General features: G+C 57.9%; 1 protein-coding gene across 1 annotated transcript in view; it reads left to right on the plus strand.

Annotated features, from left to right (window-relative positions):
- Positions 1 to 19,462, plus strand: part of ANGPT4 (angiopoietin 4) — a 46,011-nt gene that overhangs the window by 15,551 nt on the left and 10,998 nt on the right. The window contains exons 2-6 of the mRNA XM_075900894.2: positions 12,624 to 12,779; positions 14,323 to 14,444; positions 17,136 to 17,368; positions 17,752 to 17,867; positions 18,558 to 18,659. Of these exons, the coding sequence (XP_075757009.2) occupies positions 12,624 to 12,779; positions 14,323 to 14,444; positions 17,136 to 17,368; positions 17,752 to 17,867; positions 18,558 to 18,659 (729 nt within the window). The remainder of the gene's footprint in view (positions 1 to 12,623; positions 12,780 to 14,322; positions 14,445 to 17,135; positions 17,369 to 17,751; positions 17,868 to 18,557; positions 18,660 to 19,462) is intronic.

Below are 19,462 nucleotides of genomic sequence, written 5' to 3' on the forward strand. Positions count from 1 at the left end.
CTCTTTGCTTCCTGGCTGCAAGAAACTTTTCCCCCTCCCCACTCCTTAGCCCAGTGCAGGCTGGAGAAGCCGTTCCAGATGTAGTGGTCCAACGTGGCGTCCCAATGGCCCTAGCTAACATCGCTCGGGGCTTTCAGTGGCCTTGCAAAACATAAAGAGCCTTTGCTTGTGCCCACAAACTTCTCCAGTCCCGGGATTCCAACCCCCCTGCAATGAATTTCAGCTGAAAAGAACCAGAGAGCTGGTGTAGCTGCCAGCCCTGTTTCAGCCTGTGAAAACAAGTGCCGAGTGGCCTCCTGGCCATCCCACTGTAAGGGGACTGTTAGCCCCTTACTAGAACTCTGTGGGAGTTTTTTGGTTTGCCAGCTCCCAGTATCAAAAGGGGAAGGGTCCATGAGACTGACAGACCCAGAGACAATAGAAAGCAGCCAACACTCCAGCTCAGCCTGATTGACAAGTTGGACAGGCCAGTGAGAAAAGCAAGAGGCCAGGCCCCGTCCTCCCTGTGAGCTGGGATGTTCAGGGTCTCTCTGAGCAAGGTGAGAGCTGAGAGACAGCTAAGAGCAGTGCAAGCTGTGTGCAGAAGAAGTCCTGCAGCAACAGAGCCAGACACAGACAGCCCAAGGAGTGCAAGCTGTGTGGAGACAGTTTTGCAGCAGCAGAGCCAGACACATACAGCTCAAGGAGCGCAGACCCTGTGTTGAGCAGCAGACTGGCAGTGCTCAGAGAGCCAAAAGGAACAGAGAAGTAATGCAAGGAGCTGGAGACTGGCCAAGCAGCACAGCCTGCAGCTGGATGTGGTGAGCAGCTGAGACCTGCAAAGTGTGGGGAGAGGCTCTGGACTGGGAGAGGGGTCGGGCCACTTAGAACTTGAGGCTGTGTGGTCACTGCCAGAGCAAGCGTGTCCAGCCTGCAGCCCCCCTGCAGCACATCCAGGGCCTCTAAGGGGCCTGTAAGGAAGAGACTGTGGACTGTCCTTATACTCTGCAGGCTGCTGTTTTGATGTCCCTGTGCTACAGAGCAGGGCTGTGTGTTCTCATTTAACCATTCTCATTGTTTCTTATTCTTTTCTCTTTAATCAGTTGATGTATAATAAATTGTATTTGCTTTGAACCTTATGAAGTGACCACTGGGCCAAGAAGGCCTGCAGTGTAAAGAGAGCACCTCGGAGTGGGGACACCCTAACTCCTGCCCCTAGTGACTACAGGGTCGGGGATTAAGCCCCAGGAAACCTGGGCCCAGCCTTGTTGGGGTTTCGAGGGCTCTGCTACTCAGGAGAGTTGAGGGGGAGCCCTCAGGATCAGGGAGGCCGTGGAGTAAAGGAAGTGGGAGCGGGGACTCAGATCCTTTCGCTGGTCCATTTCACCGGGGTGGTATAGAAGCCAGGAAAGTTCCCCACAATAGCGGGACCATTCCCCCGCTTACACCACCAAGCCCAGTGTAGGGCCTGGTCCCTCGCCTGCCCCATGGGGTAACCCTGACCCAGGAGAGCTGAGTTCAGATGCCCCGGTGAGCTAATCTCCCCACCTTTCCAGCTGATAGACAGGGACCGGAGACCTTGGCTTCCTACCCAGCTTTTGGCCATTTCCAGACCTGAACTAGAAACAACCTGCAGCTAGTCAGGAGGGGTCGGGATTTCCTGCCGCGGTGGCCTCCCAGGACTCTGGCTCCGTGGATGAGGGTAACCAAAGGCTGCTTGTGCGTGTGCTCAGTGGGGTGAGCTCTGCCGTCTTGTGCACTTGGTCTCCCCAGCAGACCCCGAGAGAGCCCCCGAAGACCACAAATCAGATACGGATTGAAGGGGCCCGGCCAGGTTTATTAAGCGCAGTCCAGTCATTGTTGTCGGTAGACTCTACCGAACCACGACGCACGTGTACCCGTAACAATGGACTCACTCAATCAGCGGGGAATTTCCACTGCCCCCTAGGTCATCCAAAGACTGTGCCCCCAAGAAACCACCTTATATACAGGTACTAACAAGTTGCACGTCACTGCTGACATTGTCAGGTTGCCACCCTCTGACGCTGCTTAGATACCACCCATCATCCTGTGCCTCGTGGTTTGATTAGATCATCGCTATCCATCCTGCCGTCATTTTAGACCCTTTCCTGAACCTGAGTCTGTATCTGTGGGGAGTGGGCACCAAGGTCTTTTTGTGTGAGTGGCTGATACCATGTGCTTTCCACTCATGTGCCAATGACTGCTCTGCACCTGGGCCTATTACCGATTAGCGTTTATCACTCTCCGCCCTGTTCGTGCCAAGTTCTGCGAGCAGGGGCCTGCCTCTGGCTCACAGCGTAGCTTTCGTTTGTTAGCCATGTTTTGTCCATTGTTAGCTACAGGCCAGTGCTGCACAGGCTTATGTTTTAGGCCTTCGTCTTACTAGACAGCCCTTCTCTGGACCCTCTCCAATTTCTCCACATCTTTCTTGAAACGTGGTGCCCAGAACTGGACACAACACTCCAACTGAGGCCTGACCAGCGCAGAGTAGAGCGGAAGAATGACTCCTCGTGTCTTGCTCACAACACTCCTGTTCATGGAGCCCAGAATCACGTGTGCTTTTTTTTGCAACAGTGTCACTCTGTTGGCTCATATTTAGCTTGTGGTCCACTGTGACCCCTAGGTCCCTGTGACGTAGTGGGGGTACCTGGCTGGTTTCTACGCTGCTGGCTCTGGGGTAACCCCCACTGGCTGCAGTTGGTACCGCGGCCCAGAAGGACAGGCCATGAGTCATTATGCAAAGAAGGGCTCAACCTGTCTGACCAGTCACCCCCCATGGAGAGGAACAAAGGAAGGTGGATGCTGCCCTGGCTGGGGGCAGGGCTGGAAGAGGAGAGGGAGTTGGTTCCTGGCTGGAAAGCAGGGAAGAAGGAACTGGGGAGGGGGCTGGGATCCCCCCATCTCAAAGGGGGCACTGAGGCCTCTTAGCCCCAGATCCTGTAACCAGATTACATCTGTGCTATGCTGTATCCTGGAGGAGCAATAAACCACCCTCAATTCCACTGGCTGGTGGAGTCTGTTTGTGCCATTTCGAGGTGCAGGAGACGGGGGACCCCCAACATGCCGTCACAGTCCCTTTCTGCAGTGTCCTTCCTAGACAGTCGCTTCCCATTCTGTGTGTGAGAAACGGATTGTTCCTCCCTAAGGTGAGCACTTTGCATTTTTCCTTATTGAACGTCATCCTATTGACCTCCGACCAGTTCTCCAGTTTGTCCAACTCCCCCTCCTCCTCGTCCATGGACGATGTCTGCTGGCCACGAGACCCTCCCAGGAGTCTCCCCTACCGTTGGCTGCCACGCACCTTGTCTGTGGCTCGCAGGAAGGCTGGGTGACACGTCCAGTGCCGCCAGGTGCAGGCCTTGCGATACTGTGCCACTTCGGTTGAAAGCATCCGCCGGGAAACTTCGGCATGTGCTGTAGAATGTGGCAGCTGGTCACCTGCTTGCTCACACGAGGTTCCCACGTTTCTCTCGCCCTGGCCGGGGGCTCACTGGACTGGTTCCTTTTAAACACCAGCTCCGGGATCAGGTCTCAGGCTTGATTTTCAAAGCCAACCAGGGGCTAGGCTCAGGTTAGCTAAAGGGCAGCCTGCCTCCCAGAGCCAGGACTGCCCTTAACAATTCTGCTCTGCAATGGGATGTCCCAGCACCGTGGCCTGAGCCAGCTCGTACTCCAGGCTGTGGGATTTTGCAGATCTGGATCTTTCCTTTGCCTGTTTCCGGCGCTCTGGCTCCTTCCACCCCATGGTAGACTTCCCAGGTCAGGGACCGCAGGTAGGTCGAACACATTTCTGGTTTCGCCTTCCCTTTGGCTCGCGACTTCGGGTTTGAAGCGTCCTGGGTTTATCAAGTCCCTGCTTGAAAATTTGCGCGCCGGACTTCAGAATGGAAACCTCGTGTAAAACCCTCCCCAAAATAGAAAGCCCTGGGGGAGGCATTTTCCCAGCGGATTCCGAAAGAGGAAGCAGCATCTGAGTTTTATTTGGAGCACAAACTCCGTGGCTCTTCCCAGCTTTAAAAAGATCATTGCGGGACCGGCATCGGACGTGCATTTGCACCCGCGTTCGTGGCTGGCTCGTGTCCAGCCATGACATGTCAAAGAGCTTCTTTATCAGGGGACGGAGAGATCTGAGAGAGGGGACCGTGATGGATCTGTGGCAAGCAGGTCAAGTATTCCGCCTGTGAACTTTCCACCCTCCCTTCCTCGGCCCCTTGCCAGCTGGAGAGCTGGGAAGGACTCCGAAATTCACATGGAGCTGATTGTGGATGGAAACCCGTGCAATACGCATGCAGGTGGGCATGCTCCAGCCCGTCACAGGATGACACGTGCACACAGGCGTGCTCAGTATGACAAGCTCCGATGGGGTCTACAGGACGGAGCCCGAGTGAAATGAACTGGCATGAGTTCTCCCTCTCTCGGGCTTATTCATGGGCGGTGGGTATGCTGGGAGGGGGAAGGGCTCTGTCTTCCCAAACCACCAGCCTGTCCCTGCCCAGACTCCGCCCCCACGATGCCTACTGTAGGCGTATTGGGGGCAGAGCGTTGTGGCCCCCGAGCACCCACGCTCCCTGTGCTTCGGGCCGGGGAGGCTGGGGCCACATGCTGCCCTTCCTCCCCATGATGCTCGAAGGGGCTGGCTTTCTCCTGTGGGGGCAGGGCCTGGGAAGAAGGGGCAGGGCTTAGAGCAGGGTTGGGGGCTTGCCTTCCCCCCCCCACCATCACGGGCTTATTCACACTAGTCTAGTGACACCGATCCAGTGACCAGTCACACCTGCAAACCCGCCCATTGCCCCATTATACTGGTGCCGATTCCCCGGTCTAGACAAGCTCTTGGTTTCTAGGACAGTCTCCCTCCGCACTATCTAGGGGTGGAAGAGTTGATGCAACAGCCCTGGGTTTGTGTTTCCAACACAGGGCGGGAGGTAGCGAGCTGCTTGATTTGCATATGCAGATCCTGAGCTAACTTGTCTCCATGGAGCAGCCGTGGGGCTCAACGCGGCTCGTGATGATGCATTGAATGAGCTTGGCCCCATCTCCTTCTGCAGCAGGTAAACCCCATGTCAGCAAAATGGTTAGGGGAACCACCCAGGGTCCCACCGGAAATCTGTAGCAGAGTCAGGGCAACAGCGGGCCCCGTGCTCCATTCGGTGTCTCTGGCTGGATGGCTTTTTTGGGTGCGGATTCCAGCATTCAGGTGGAGATTGAGAGTCTGCTTTTGAGTCTGCTTTTGAGCCCCGTCAGGACTCTTCCATTTCTGCCTTCCCTGGTCTGGCTCCTCCCCTGCCATCCCCCCCGGTTCCCCCCTCTCTGAGAAACAAAGCAAATATCCCATCGACTCGAGGGAGGATTTGCCACTGACTTCAGCGGGGCCAGGATTTCATGGCGAGTGTTTAGTTTCTTCTCCCCGGGGAGGCCGCGGGGTCACGCCCGAGAGCCGCCGTGTTTATTTTACATTGGCACAGACCCTGGAAGGCCTGCGGGGCTGGAGTCACCTGACCGCGAGTGGCTCCAAAAAGACCTGGCCCAGTTGTTCCCAGGGTGATTTCAGCATGTGCTGTTCCCCCCGCACGTCCCCGGCCCAAGTGAGATGGAAGCCCAGTCGCTCCCCTCCGGGAGAGAGCCCCTTGCTCCCCTGCCCCGAGCCAGCGCTGTGGTGCGGGTGTTGCAAAGCAGGCTGGAACTTGGGTCAGTCTAGCTCACGAGGACAGCGAGTCTCGGGCTCCGGGTGCAAGAGCCAGATGGGGCCACTCGGCAGCCACGTCACTGATGGAGCATGGAGGGGGTGGGCAGGGACAGAAAAACTCCAGCCTGGGGGGCAGAGCGAACAGAGGCCTGCTTGGGGCACATGCTCTGAGAGGAGAGCGGGGCCGGATGGATTAAAGACCAGGACCAGGCGGGAGGGGAACCGGCCGCGTCGCCTCACTGAGATGTAGCACAGAGGGGACCTGGTCACTTCCCCTGGCCCTTCGACAGGAGTTTGTTGGGCTTTTCTCTTTGGACTTAACAGCACCCAGCAAAACGGGGCCGTGAGCCCTGGCCCAGGACTGGAGACGCTACCGTAGCACAAATTCAAATCGTGTCTGATCGCGATGGAGCTTGTTGCATAGCGGCTGGTTCTAAGGGTGCGTTATCTTCAGATGTCCCCCGTCGGCGCTAACGGGGCGTCTCCTATGGATGACCCATGTTGGCACTAATGGAGCATCGCCTATGGACGTCCCATGTCGGCGCTAGCGGGGCGTCTCCTATGGATGACCCACGTTGGCACTAATGGAGCATCGCCTATGGACGTCCCATGTCGGCGCTAGCGGGGCGTCTCCTATGGATGACCCACGTTGGCACTAATGGAGCATCGCCTATGGACGTCCCATGTCGGCGCTAGCGGGGCGTCTCCTATGGATGACCCACGTTGGCACTAATGGAGCATCGCCTATGGACGTCCCATGTCGGCGCTAGCGGGGCTCTCCTATGGATGACCCATGTTGGCACTAATGGAGCATCGCCTATGGACGTCCCATGTCGGCGCTAGCGGGGCGTCTCCTATGGATGACCCACGTTGGCACTAATGGAGCATCACCTATGGACGTCCCATGTCGGCGCTAGCGGGGCGTCTCCTATGGATGACCCACGTTGGCACTAATGGAGCATCGCCTATGGACGTCCCATGTCGGCGCTAGCGGGGCTCTCCTATGGATGACCCATGTTGGCACTAATGGAGCATCGCCTATGGACGTCCCATGTCGGCGCTAGCGGGGCGTCTCCTATGGATGACCCACGTTGGCACTAATGGAGCATCACCTATGGACGTCCCATGTCGGCGCTAGCGGGGCGTCTCCTATGGATGACCCACGTTGGCACTAATGGAGCATCGCCTATGGACGTCCCATGTCGGCGCTAGCGGGGCGTCTCCTATGGATGACCCACGTTGGCACTAATGGAGCATCGCCTATGGACGTCCCATGTCGGCGCTAGCGGGGTGTCTCCTATGGATGACCCATGTTGGCATTAATGGAGCATCGCCTATGGACGTCCCATGTCGGCGCTAGCGGGGTGTCTCCTATGGATGACCCATGTTGGCACTAATGGAGCATCGCCTATGGACGTCCCATGTCGGCGCTAGCGGGGTGTCTCCTACGGACATCCCACGTCGGCTCTAATGAGGTGTCGCCTACGGATGTTCCATGTTGGCGCTAACGGGGCATTGCCTACAGATGTCCCACATCAGCGCTAACGAGGCGTCTCCTACAGACGACCCACATCAGCACTAACAAGGCGTCTCCTACGGACGTCCCACATCGGCTCTAATGAGGTGTCGCCTACGGACGTCCCATATTGGTGCTAACGGGGCATTGCCTACGGACGTCCCCCATTGGCGCTAATGGGGTGTCTCCTATGGACATCTCCCCTCGGCGCTAACGGGGTGTCTCCTTCGGACGTCCTCCATCAGTGCTACTGGGGCGTCTCCTATGGACATCCCACGTCGGCGCTAATGGGGCATTACCTACGGACGTCCCCAGTTGGCACTAATAGGGCATTGCCTACGGACGTCCCCCATCAGCGCTAACAGGGTGTCTCCTACGGACGTCCCCTGTCGGCGCGAACGGGGCATTAGCCGCAGACGTCCCATAGCTGCTGTATTTACAGAGGTGAGATTTTCAAAGGAGCCCAAGGGAGTTGGGTTCCCAAATCTATTGAATTTCAATGGCACATGAGTAGCCAATACCCTTTGAGTACTTTGGAACCCCCCGTGACTGCACTTCGGATGCACCCATGGGTGCACTTCGGATGCACCCATGGGTGCACTTCGGATGCACCCATGCCTCCAGCCCTGGAACCCCGGCTGCTCAGTCCTCCTGCCAGCCTCCTTGGCTCAGTCTTTTCTACCCCTTGCTTTCTCCTCCCAGCAATCCAGCTGGGGAGCGGATTGCCAGGGGCCAGGACACGAAAGGGTGAGAGGCCGAGGGAACAGTCTGAACCGCATCGCTCCCCGCTCCAGCTGCACCATCGTCTTCTCCCGTTCTCAGCTCCTCCGTGGAGGGGAACCAGCAACACAAACAGCCTCTTCCGCAGCCCGCTGGCAGCGAGACAAAAATAAAAGAGACCCACCTCCCCGCAAGTAACACAAATAAACAAACCTGTGTGTAGCCCGGGCTGGTCGGCTGGGAATTTCAACAGAGCTCCGCGTGGCTGCAAAAGCCAGCAGCTTCGTAAGTGCGTCTCTTCCACGCAGCCACCCTGCGCCGTGTTTCTGCAGCCATCAGTCAGCAAGGCCCTCGGGGTCAGCAAGGCCCTCGGGGTCACCCTGGCTGGCTTCTCACTGACCCACCCCAGGATTATTACTGGTGCTAGCGTCGGTGATATGGGAGCGACTGGTAGCCGCAGCCAGATCTAGGCCCCACAGGGCTAGGGGCTGTAGAGGGCTTAGATTCAGCCAGAGCTGCCCGGAGCAGAGCACCGGGAAATATTTTCAAACTCGCAAGGACTCCAGAGTGCCTTGCAGGGCAGGAATCCAGAGCCTCAGTGCCTGCTCTGGGGCTGAAAACCCCAAAACCTGGCACCTCCCATGGAGCTGAAGACCCCATCCTTGCTAATAGCAATTGCTGGACCAAACCTCCATGAATTTAATCTAGCTCTTGTTTGAACCCTGTTAAAGTCTAGGTCTTCACAACATCCTCTGGCGAGGAGTTCCACAGGTTGACTGTGCATTGCATGAAGCAAAACTTCCTTTTGTTTGTTTTGAAACTGCTACCTATTCATATCATTTGGTGACCCCTAGTTTTTACATTATTTTCCTTATTTACTTTTTCTACCCTGTCATGATTTTATAGACTAATCCCCCCTCATCATGTTTGTTGCCCTTTTCTGAACCTTTCCCAATGCCAAGAGATCTTTTTTGAGATGAAGCGACCACATCTGCACGCAGGATTCCAGATGTGGGCGTACCATGGATTTATACAGAGGCAATAAAATATTCTCTGTCGTATTCTCTATCCTTTTTTTATCCTTTTTTCCCAACATTCTGTTTGCATTTTTGACAGCCACTGCACATGGAGTGGATATTTCAGAGAACTATCCACGCTGACTCCCAGATCTCTCTCTTGAGCAGATGGAGCTAAATTAGTCCCCATCGTTTTGTATGTATAGCTGGGATTCTTTTTTCCAATGTGCATTACTCTGCATTTGTCCACATTCAAATTCATTCACCATTTTCTTGCTCAATCACCTAGTTTTGTCAGATCTTTTCGTGTACCTTAACCAATCATGCTACAGAAATTTAACTAACCAACCCTAACCTATTGTAACACGATTATCTCACCAATTATCTCCCTACCGCCGTCATTGATTTGCACCCGGCAAAGTTATTATCGAGGAGACAGAAATAATCCAAGAACCCGGCAGAACCAGACAGATTAACAACAGAGAGAGGGGGATTGGGTCCTAACAAGACAGAAAGCTGTCAGCCTACATTTTGGTGACTGGTTTGGAAAGTTAGGAATTTACCTTCCTTTCTGGTTTGGCTTTCATAGAAGCCAGGGGCTGGGAGACCTCGGGAGTCATCAAGTCCAGCCCCCTGCCCAAAGCAGGACCAGCCCCAATTCCATCATCCCAGCCAGAGCTTGGTCAAGCCGGGACTTAAACACCTCTAGAGATGGAAATTCCACCCCCCTGCCCCTCCAGGGAACCCATCCCAGTGCTTCCCCACCCTCCTAGGGAAATAGTTTTTCCTAATCTCTGACTTAGACAGGCCTGAATCTCCATGTCCTAACAGTGGTGGCCCAGACCTCGGACGAGGCTCCTTGTGAATGCACAACCAGCCCCCTTTCCACGCACGCCTTCTGGGGGACTTCTGCATTCAACTCACGTCTCTGCCTTGCCCAAGCCAAGATGGGGAGCCTCTGGCACCGGCTGCTCGGAGGAGCAGGGACGTGGTGCCAGGAGTCTGCAGTCGGGGCAGGCGTCTGCCCCCCACCCTGCAATGCACACGTAGGAAGGACGAGCCCAGGGGAGCTGAGATCTCCTACAGAGCGGCCCTGCTGCAGCGCTGCCAGGACCAGGCCCTCGGCTCTTGCTGATCAGTGTAGGCTGGGTTGATTTCAATGGAGCCGTGCTGCGGAGGGTCTGCCCCATTGAGGTTTTGCATTGTGTAAGTTTCACACACAGGACATTGGTTGGGGGAGGGAGGGGGGCAAGCTACAGACATGCTGAGCGCCCTGCACACCAGTGACAGCCTCCGATGCTCAGCCCCTCGGTCATAATTCAAAATGATCTGGAGAAAGGTCTGAGGTCACTAGGATGAAGTTTAATAAGGACAAATGCAAAGTGCTCCCCTTAGGAAGGAACAATCCATTTCACACACACAGAGGCTATGTCTAGACTGCAAGCCTCTTTCGAAAGAGAGCGTCTAGACTGCACGGAGAAATTTCAAAAAAGCGGCTTGCTTTTTCGAAAGAGAGCACCCAGCGAGTCTGGATGCTCTCTTTCGAAGAAGCCCTATTTACATTGAAGAACGCCTTCTTTCGAAAGAGGAACTTTTGAAAGAAGGCGTTCTTCCTCGTAAATTGAGGTTTACCGCCATCGAAAGAAAAGCCGCGTTCTTTCGAATTAATTTCGAAAGAACGCAGCTTGAGTCTGGACGCAGGGGAAGTTTTTTCGAAAAAAGGCTACTTTTTTCGAAAAAACCCCTGAGTCTGGACACAGCCAGAATGGGAAGCGACTGTCTAGGAAGGATACAGCAGAAAGGGATCTAGGGGTCAGAGTGAACCACAAGCTAAATATGAATCGACAGCATGACGCTGTTGCAAAAAAAGCACACGTGATTCTGGGCTGCATGAACAGGAGTGTTGTGAGCAAGACACGAGGAGTCCTTCTTCTGCTCTAATCTGCGCTGGTGAGGCCTCAGTTGGAGTATTGTGTCCAATTCTAAGCACCACATTTTAAGAAAGATGTGGAGATATTGGAAAAGGTCCAGAGAAGAGCAATAAAAATGATGAAAGGTCTAGAGAACATGAGCTATGGAGGAAGGCTGAAAGAACTGGGCTTGTTTAGTTTAGAAAAGAGAAGTTTGAGAGGGGAGATGGGAGCCGTTTTCAAGTACCTAAAAGAGCGTCACAAGGAGGAGAGAGAAAAATTGTTCCCCTGGCCTCTGAGGACAGGACAAGAAGCAATGGGCTTAAACTGCAGCAAGGGAGGTTAAGGTTGGACATTAGGAAAACCTTCCTACCCGTCAGGGTGGTGAAACACTGGAATAAATTGCCTGGGGGGGGGGGGGTTGTGGAATCTCCATCCCTGGAGATATTTGGGTTGGACAGACACCTGCCTGTCAGGGATGATCTAGATGGTGCTCGGTCCTGCTGGGAGGGCAGGGGCCTGGACTCGATGACTCTCGAGGTCCCTTCCAGTTCTAGTGTTCTAGGTTTCTATGATGAGCAGAGCCTTCCAGGGGCCCCTGAGTGTCCGCTGGCTGCGGCCGAGTGCCAGCGTGGGGGTGGGAGCTGATTTGTGATCACATGGGCATAGTCCCTCCTTCGGGCCAAGAAGGGCCCATCTTCCTCACTCAGATCAGCGAGGGGCGCGGGGAGGAGAGAGATGTTAAGGACACGGCAAGTCTCCAACAAGGCCTGCGTCAGAGAGGCTTGCAGAGATTCATTTTTCCAAGGGGACCGCCTCATGCCAGGAAGCCAGGCTGCACACAGATAGTACACACTGTCCTCCCGATAAATTACAGAGGGCAAAGCGAGTTTGTGCCAGGGAGAAAAGCTTTCCACCACTCCGCGCTCAAGTAGCCAGAAGGGGGTGACAAGGCGGAGGGAGAAAAATTGTTCTCCTTGACCTCTGAGCATGGGACGAGAAGCAACCGGCTTAAGCTGCATCAAGGGAGGTTTAGGTTGGACTGGAGGCTCAAAGAAAGCACATGGAAACCAGCCTGAAGGAATCCGCAGGGTTAGAGTAGCAGATGGGATGAAGCAGATGAAGGCAGACTGAAGGAATTGGGTTTGTTTAGTTTGGAAAAGAGAAGGCAGACGGGGGACGTGATAGCAGCTTTCACGTACCTAAAAGGGTGTCACAAGGAGGAGGGAGAAAAATTGTTCTCCTTGGCTCTGAGGATAGAACAAGGAGCAATGGGCTGAAATTGCAGCGAGGGAGGTTTAGGTTGGACATTAGGAAAAACTTTGTCCGGGGGGGTTAAACACTGGGATAAATTGCCTGGGGGCGGTTGTGGAGTCTCCATCCCTGGAGATATTGAAGAGCAGGTTGGACAGACACCCGTCAGGGATGATCCATTCTAGATGGTGCTTGGCCGTGCTGGGAGGGCAGCGGACTGGACTTGACGACCTCTCAAGGGTCTTTCCAGGTCTAGGATTCTATGTCCCTTCCTCCCCAGTCCCCAGCTTTGAGGAGTAGCACTAGGGCTGGCTTAACACCAGCCGCACGGGAGGGAGCCAAAGGGGTTCCACCGGAGGCAGGGCTGGGCGTGATTTCCCCGGAGAGAGAGTGTGTTTTGGGCAAGAGGGAGGTGAGACGTTGCTGCCGTGGAATACAGAGCGGGCATGTCGCTGTTGGGCTGGGGATCACGAGGGCTCTGATCCCGCGTTATAACAGACTGACTTCCCCTCTCGCCGGTCTAGCTGGAGAGCTACATTCAGAGGAGCATGACGTCGGAGGTGGCTCGGGTCCAGCAGCACGTCGCGCAGACCCACACGGCCACCATGCTGGAGATCGGGACGAGCCTCCTGAACCAAACGGCCGAGCAGACCAGGAAACTGACCGACGTGGAGGCCCAGGTGCGGCAGGAGCATTCTGGGAAAGAGCTTGTCGCATGGATGCACATGTGGCTGCCCCGTGTGGGACCCCCTCTCCCACGGACTCCTCACGCGGCTGTCCTCGGGCAGAGCAGGGCGCCTCCTGCCTCAGTTTCCCTGCCTGTGACCAAGAGAGGATATTTCCCCCAGGTCCCAAAGGAGTGGCAAGGCTCGATTCACTCATGTTTGTAAAGAGCTATGAAGGACAAAGGGGCGGGGGGGGGGAGGGTCGTGCAAGCCATTGCATGTTGCTTGCATGATATTAGCGTGGCTCACGTGTACGATTCATCGGGCCAGTCACAAAACTCATGGCTCATACGGGTGGGTTGAGATTTCTGAAGGGATTTGGCTGCTCAGTTCCCATGAAAATGAATGAGCTGGGGATACCCCATCCGCCCTCGCCCCTATGGGGCTTTGACAATCTCACCCCTGCAGCAGTGTTCCCTGTAAGTGGAGCGCTCAGCTGGCCACCCAGGAGAGAGTCATATGCTGCCCACTTGGCAGCAGAGCGCCCACAACCGGCAGTGTGTGTTTGTCCTGGTGGTGCACATCGGCATATGCTTCGGTGCACAATTTATTCCGCACATGGATGGGAAAAAAGAGAGGGAACACTGATAGGTAGTTGACGTGGTCCGTGTAAAATGAGAGACTGTGGGATTTCTAGGCTGGGGTTCACATATCGTCCAATCAGCCTCCCTTCCCTTTACTCAGGGGTGGGCAAGATTCGGCCCATGGGCCGGATTTGGCCCACCAAGCCCTTTGATCCGGCCTGTGGCCACCCTGCCACAGTCGAGACCTGGGGGTGGCAGAGCATGCGAAGTCTCTCGCCCCTGCCCTGCCAGGGGCACACGGCGCCTAGAGGGAGCCAACAGCCATTTTGAACAGCAAGTGACTTCACAAGCTGCCCCGCCCCCCCAGGTCCTGATTGGCCTGGGGGTGGGAGAGTGTGCAAAGTCTCCTTCCCCTGCCAGGGCCATGGGGCGCCTAAAGGGAGCTACCCCTTCTGCCCGAAGCCCTGTCCGCCGGAGGCCCTGCCCCTTCTGCCCGAGACCCCGCCCATTCTGCCCGAGGCCCCGCCCTGTCCACCAGAGGTCCCACCCCTTCTGCCCAAGGTTCCGCCCTGTCCACCAGCGGCCCTGCCCCTTCTGCCTGAGACCCCACCCTCTCTGCCCAAGGCCCCGCCCTTTCCAGGGGCAGAGCTGGCCTGTGACCACTCCCCACAATTCACAAAGTGGCCCCCGTGCAAAATCAATTGCCCACCCTGCCTTTACTCCTGTGGTCCGTGGTGGTGCTCACTTTTTCTGGAAAGACCACGACAGGCTCCGCTCCACTGTGGCCAGCATGTGCGGTACAGCCTGGTAGGGGCTCTAGCGCGTGCGCCATCTACACGGGGTTCCCCTGGCGCAGATGTAGCCATCAAATATCGCACCAGGGCCTGGCGACGCTGCTGAAAATGGGGGAGGCCGAAGTGGGAAACGGCAGAGGGACCCCCCTTCATTATTCTTCCTGACTGCTCCCGGCACAGGTTCTCAACCAGACCTCGCGCCTGGAGACCCAGCTGCTGGAGAACTCCCTGTCCACCACCAAGTTGGAAGAGCAGCTTCTGCAGCAGACAAACGAAATCCACATGCTGCAGAGCAGGAACAAGTACGGCTCCCGGCCCGGCGGCTCCCCTCGGGTCCCCGTGGCCGACTCTTGTCGCGCAGGAGGGCGAGAGGGCAGGGCGGCAGGATGGTCGTTTCATCCGCAGTAACGCTCCTGGCCCCAGAAATCAACGTTGCTCGGCCTGCTCCCGCAGTCGGGCTCCCGTTCCTTGCTGCCCCCGGGCCGATGCGCGCGGCGGGCTGGAAGAGCCAGGGCTCCGTGTCCTTTGCCTCGCTCCCTTCTCTCAGCCCTGGCTTCGGTGGCGTGCTGGCGCTCGGCTCACTTCTGGACAGCCTCGTGGGGTGGGGTGGGCACCAGGGCTGCTGGGGAAGGGAGAGCCGCTCAGCATTCGGCATGGCGGGCTGCCTCATCTCTGCCGAGTCCCTGCCAGCAGCACCGAGCTCCGGCGGGAGGCCGGTTCGCGCTAATCACAGACTCCTCGGACACTAGAACCGGACGGGACCTCGAGAGGCACCGAGTCCAGTCCCCTGCTCTCCCGGCAGAACCAGCCACTAGCCCATCCCTGCCAGGCGTCCGTCCAACCTGCTCTTCAATATCTCCAGGGATGGGGATTCCACAACCCCCCCGGGCAACTGAGTCCAGTGTTTCACCCCCCCTGGCAACGAGGACGTTTTTCCTTACGTCCAACCGAAACGATGCAATTGAAGCCTGTTGCTTCTTGCCCGTCCTCAGAGGAGCTGGGGGTGCCGTTGGCGCCTTTCCTTCTGGGGAAGGCTCAGCCGCTGTCAGGACCTCATCCCTGTCCCAGAGCCGGTGGGGCCCACGTCACCAGGGAAGGAGAATCAGCGGTGGGGCTGGTGGCCCCCGCTATGACGGAGCTTTGCAAAGACAGGCGGGCATTGGGCATCCATATCCCAGGTGCCTCCGACAGCCGTTGGGCCCCGCCTGCCCCGGGCGATTAGCTCTCCCCGAAGGACAGAGCCTGGCCAGGCGGAAGGACAGACGCTACCGCGGGGTCGAGCCCTATTCCCGGCTTTAAGGAGAGCACCTCTTACTGGACTGAGGGATAGCTGCAAAACCAGGGGAGCTTTTGAAGTGCCCTCCCCCCCCATGGGCCAGCTCTCCCGGCTGGACGGCTGCCCATTTGAAACCCCGCAGGAAGGTACAGCCCCTCGGGCCAGGGGGCTCCACTGCTCATCCCCTCCGGCAGGCTGAGCGGAGTAGCTCACCGGGGCTGGCGAATACGCGCGAGCGAGCCGGTCCGCTGCGCCTGGGTCGCCCGCCTCCATCCTCAAGGCAGGGATTTCGGGGCAAGCGCCCCGGGAATAAGACCGCGATTTGGGGCTGCAACAGCAACCCCCATTTCAACACCAGACCTTTCACACGGAGGGTATTTAAAACCCCCCACCCCTCCACTTCCCGCGTCCCCTTTGCTGCTTTCCGACCCTGCTCAGGGACGCGTGCACAGGCGAACGAGCAAGGCCTGGAGACCCATTCTGCGGCACGGTGCAACCCACCAGCACGGGCGCCTCCTGCTGGTCACTCAGGGAATCAGCCCTTCAGCGCCCCCTTCTGGCTGGTGTCACACCTGCTGTTAACTTTTATTCTCCACCAATTTGTGTTAGGACGCACGTCCCTCCCAGACAGCGGCGCCCTGCCCTCTGGGTACTGCCCTGCCGCAGGGCCCCCACGCTCTGGGGCCTTCCCCCTTAGGAAACCCCAAACCCCTAATGCCCACCTTGCCAGTCCCCACTAGCCCCTGCCTCCGGGGCAAACTGTAGCATGAAATGGCCACTCAGCATGGGCAAGGGGTGTGGACTTGCTGCCTTCTGCTGCCCTGGCTGCCTCCCTAGGACCTTCTGGCCTTGAGAGCAAGGCCTCAGCCTGGGAGCTTGCCTGGCCAGAGCTCCCCAGCTCTGCCTGCCACTCCCCAGTCCTGCTCTAAGTCAGGAACCCTCCAGCTCCCTTGGCATCCAGGTCCCTCCTGCTCCCCAGCTGGAGTGTGAGTCTGTGTCCCTCCTCCCCTCCAGGAGCCCTTATTTATACAGCTCCAGCTGGGCCCTGATTGGCTGGAGCTGCCTCAGCTGCAGCATCCACAGTCCCAGTTACCCCCCTCCCCTCGGGGCTGTTTTAACCCTTAAAGGGCCAGTGCAGGGCAAACGTCCATCACAAAGGCCAGCCAACCATGCCCGTGCAAGGTGACCTTTCTCCAGGCCTGGTAGCCAGCTGGACACTCGTCTGCCGGATGGTCCCGGTGCAAAGGTCTGCTTGCCCCCACAGTGGGCTTCGGGGCGCTTGGACGCGAACGCCGGGATGGGCCACTTTACAGCTGCCACCTTAGTTGCTGGACTTCCTGCTAGCCCCTCCCACGTCCAGCCAGCCCTGGGATAACAGCCACTTGCAGGAGAGCTCCCTTTAGTGGCATCGGCTCAGCGGCCTGGGGTCGAAGTGAGATCGGGTGCGGGGGGAGAACCGGCTCCAGCTCCCAGGATGAAGCCTGCTCATGCAAGGCCGTCAGGCCTCTGTGGAGCCCCACAAACCACACAGAGAACCTCGCTCACCGCTGGAGACCAAGCCACTGGAGGTCACTATGGACACCGGTGGGTTGTGTCCCCGGCCCGAGCAGCCACTTGACTATCCCCCCGGGTGTTGTGCGCTTGTCCTGTGCCCCCGGGGAGACGATCCCCTCGAGCATCCCCCTCACCGGTCCCCTCCTGGCCTGTCCCTCTGCAGCGTCCTAGAGACCCGGGTGCTGGCGATGGAGAGCAAGCACCAGGCGGAGCTGGAAGGGATGCGCACGGAGAAGGAGACGCTGCAGCGCCTGGTGAGCCGCCAGAGCCACACGATCGAGGACCTGGAGAAGTCCCTGCAGGCCACCACCAGCAACGCCAGCCTGCTCCAGCGGCAGCAGCAGCAGCTCCTCGAGTCGGTCCAGAAGCTGGTGCGGCTGGTCTCCCAGGGCGAAGGTGAGCTCCCCTCCCCGGGGCTGCCCAGGCCTCCTGGCCTTCAGCTCAGGTGTGGCTGGCAGGAGGAGGGAGCGTGTCCCGGAGGCGGTGGGTGAGCGGCACACCTTGGACCCCCCGCAGAGAACGGCCCCGGCCCCTGTCCGTGGGAGCAGTAATGCGGAGTGTCGCTTCCCTGCACGAGCGGCATGCGTCTGCGGGGACCCCGCCTGGGCCGTTCCGCAGACCAGCGCCCTGTGCATGCAGCGGTCTGAGCGCCCCCCAGCAGTGAGGGGCCCCTCTGAATTGGCACTGCTCCGGCACGGGGGGGCTAGCCCCCTGGAAACGTCCTCTCACTGCTCCACTTCCGCGGCTTCCCTCACGGGCGCCTTTCTTTGCCTCGCCAGCTCCCCTCCGGCCGGAGGAGCGGCCCTTCCAGGACTGCGCGCAGACCCGCCGTGCTGGGTTTAATGCCAGTGGGGTTTACACCCTCCATGTCGCCAACATGACGGAGCCCAGGAAGGTGAGTCCAGCCCAGGAGAGGGCGCCCTTTATCCCGCCTCTCCCATTGTGGGGGGGACTTGAACCCCCCACCGGCTCCCAGGCGAATGCCCTGTCCCCTAGGCCACACCAGAACCCGCCCCACCACCTTATCTTCGGGGCGCCCTTTATCCCGCTTCTCCCAGAGCGGGCTGGACTTGAACCCGCAACCCTGCACTGAATTGGAGTTTCCATGGGTCCTACCCAAGGCAGCTCTGTCAGCCTTCCCTGCCTGCTGCCCAGCCATTGCCCCACCGTCCTCTCCCATGCCCGCCTGGTGCCCCTGGGACTGGCGTGCTGCCCCTTCTTGGGCCTCCCAGAGTCTGTTCAGTGCACCTGTCTGGGGGAGCATGGTGCCACCGTGCCTTAGCCCAGGCATGGGCAAAATACGGCCGGGGGCCAGATCCGGCCCACCAAGCCTTTGGATCTGGCCCACGGCCCACCGGGATCCTCAGACAGGGCCCCAAGCCACTCAAAGCAGCCAGCAACCCCTCCATAGAAAAGTGCAGCCCTTCACCACTTACCAAAACCTCAGAGTGGCCCCCCAGCAAAAATTGTTGCCCACGCCTGCCTTAGCCACCAAATCGGTGTTCACCTGACGTCCTCCTGGCACAGTCCAGTCTGTCTGTGCCCCGGAGCTCTCCGCAGCAGTGCCGGTTTGCCTCCCCTGCAGGCGTTCTGCGACATGGAGACAGACAGAGGCGGGTGGACGGTGATACAGCACCGAGCCGACGGCAGCGTCAATTTCCAGCGGAAGTGGAAGGACTACAGACAGGTCCGACCTCCCCACGCCCCTCCCCTGAATTGTTCCATCCCTCCCCCACTGTCAACCCTGGGGGTGGCAGAGAGGAGACCTCCAAGGGAGATTGTGCCCCGATGGGTCACTTGTATATCAGGCAGGCAGTGGATCAGGGTGGGAAAATTCAGGCCTGGGGGCCAGATCTGGCCCACCAAGCATTTCTCTCTGGCCCGCCCAGCTGATTAGCAGAGGTGCAGACTTACAGCTGCCTCCCCCCACCTTGCTCCATCCGGCAGCCCAGCTGTTCCCAGAATTCTCCTACTAGCTGGGGGAGGGGAGGGGGAGTGCTGAAGTCAGGGTGTCCCCTTACCCCTGTGCCCCATCTCTGCAGCGCAGGGGTCACAGAGGGAGACACCCAGTCAGCATTGCTGCTGCAGTCTGAAGCATGTGACTCAGACGAGTGGAGGACAGGGGGAGACAACAGCACAGGACAGATTTCCCTTAAAGAGACAGAGCGAGGCTTCTCTCTGAAACTTACTCTGTGTCACTGTCACACACACCCAGGCTGTCTGTGCGCCACACACACACTGCTGCACACACTCAGTCTGTATCACAACGACTGTCACTCACACACAGTGTCACTCTCTCACACACACACACACACACACACACACACATACACACACATACACACTCAGTAGCCCCACCCCTTTTGCCCAAGGCCACGCCCCTTCCAGGAGGCCCGCAGCCGGCCCATGACCACCTCCCAAAATTTGTGAAGTGGCCCCCCTGCAAAAACTATTGCCCACCCCTGCCCTGCGGGATTTCTCCTGCGGATG

Source organism: Pelodiscus sinensis, chromosome 17 (genome assembly GCF_052426305.1).
Source record: "Pelodiscus sinensis isolate ZL-2025 chromosome 17, ASM5242630v1, whole genome shotgun sequence".
Taxonomy (NCBI): Eukaryota; Metazoa; Chordata; order Testudines; family Trionychidae; genus Pelodiscus; species Pelodiscus sinensis.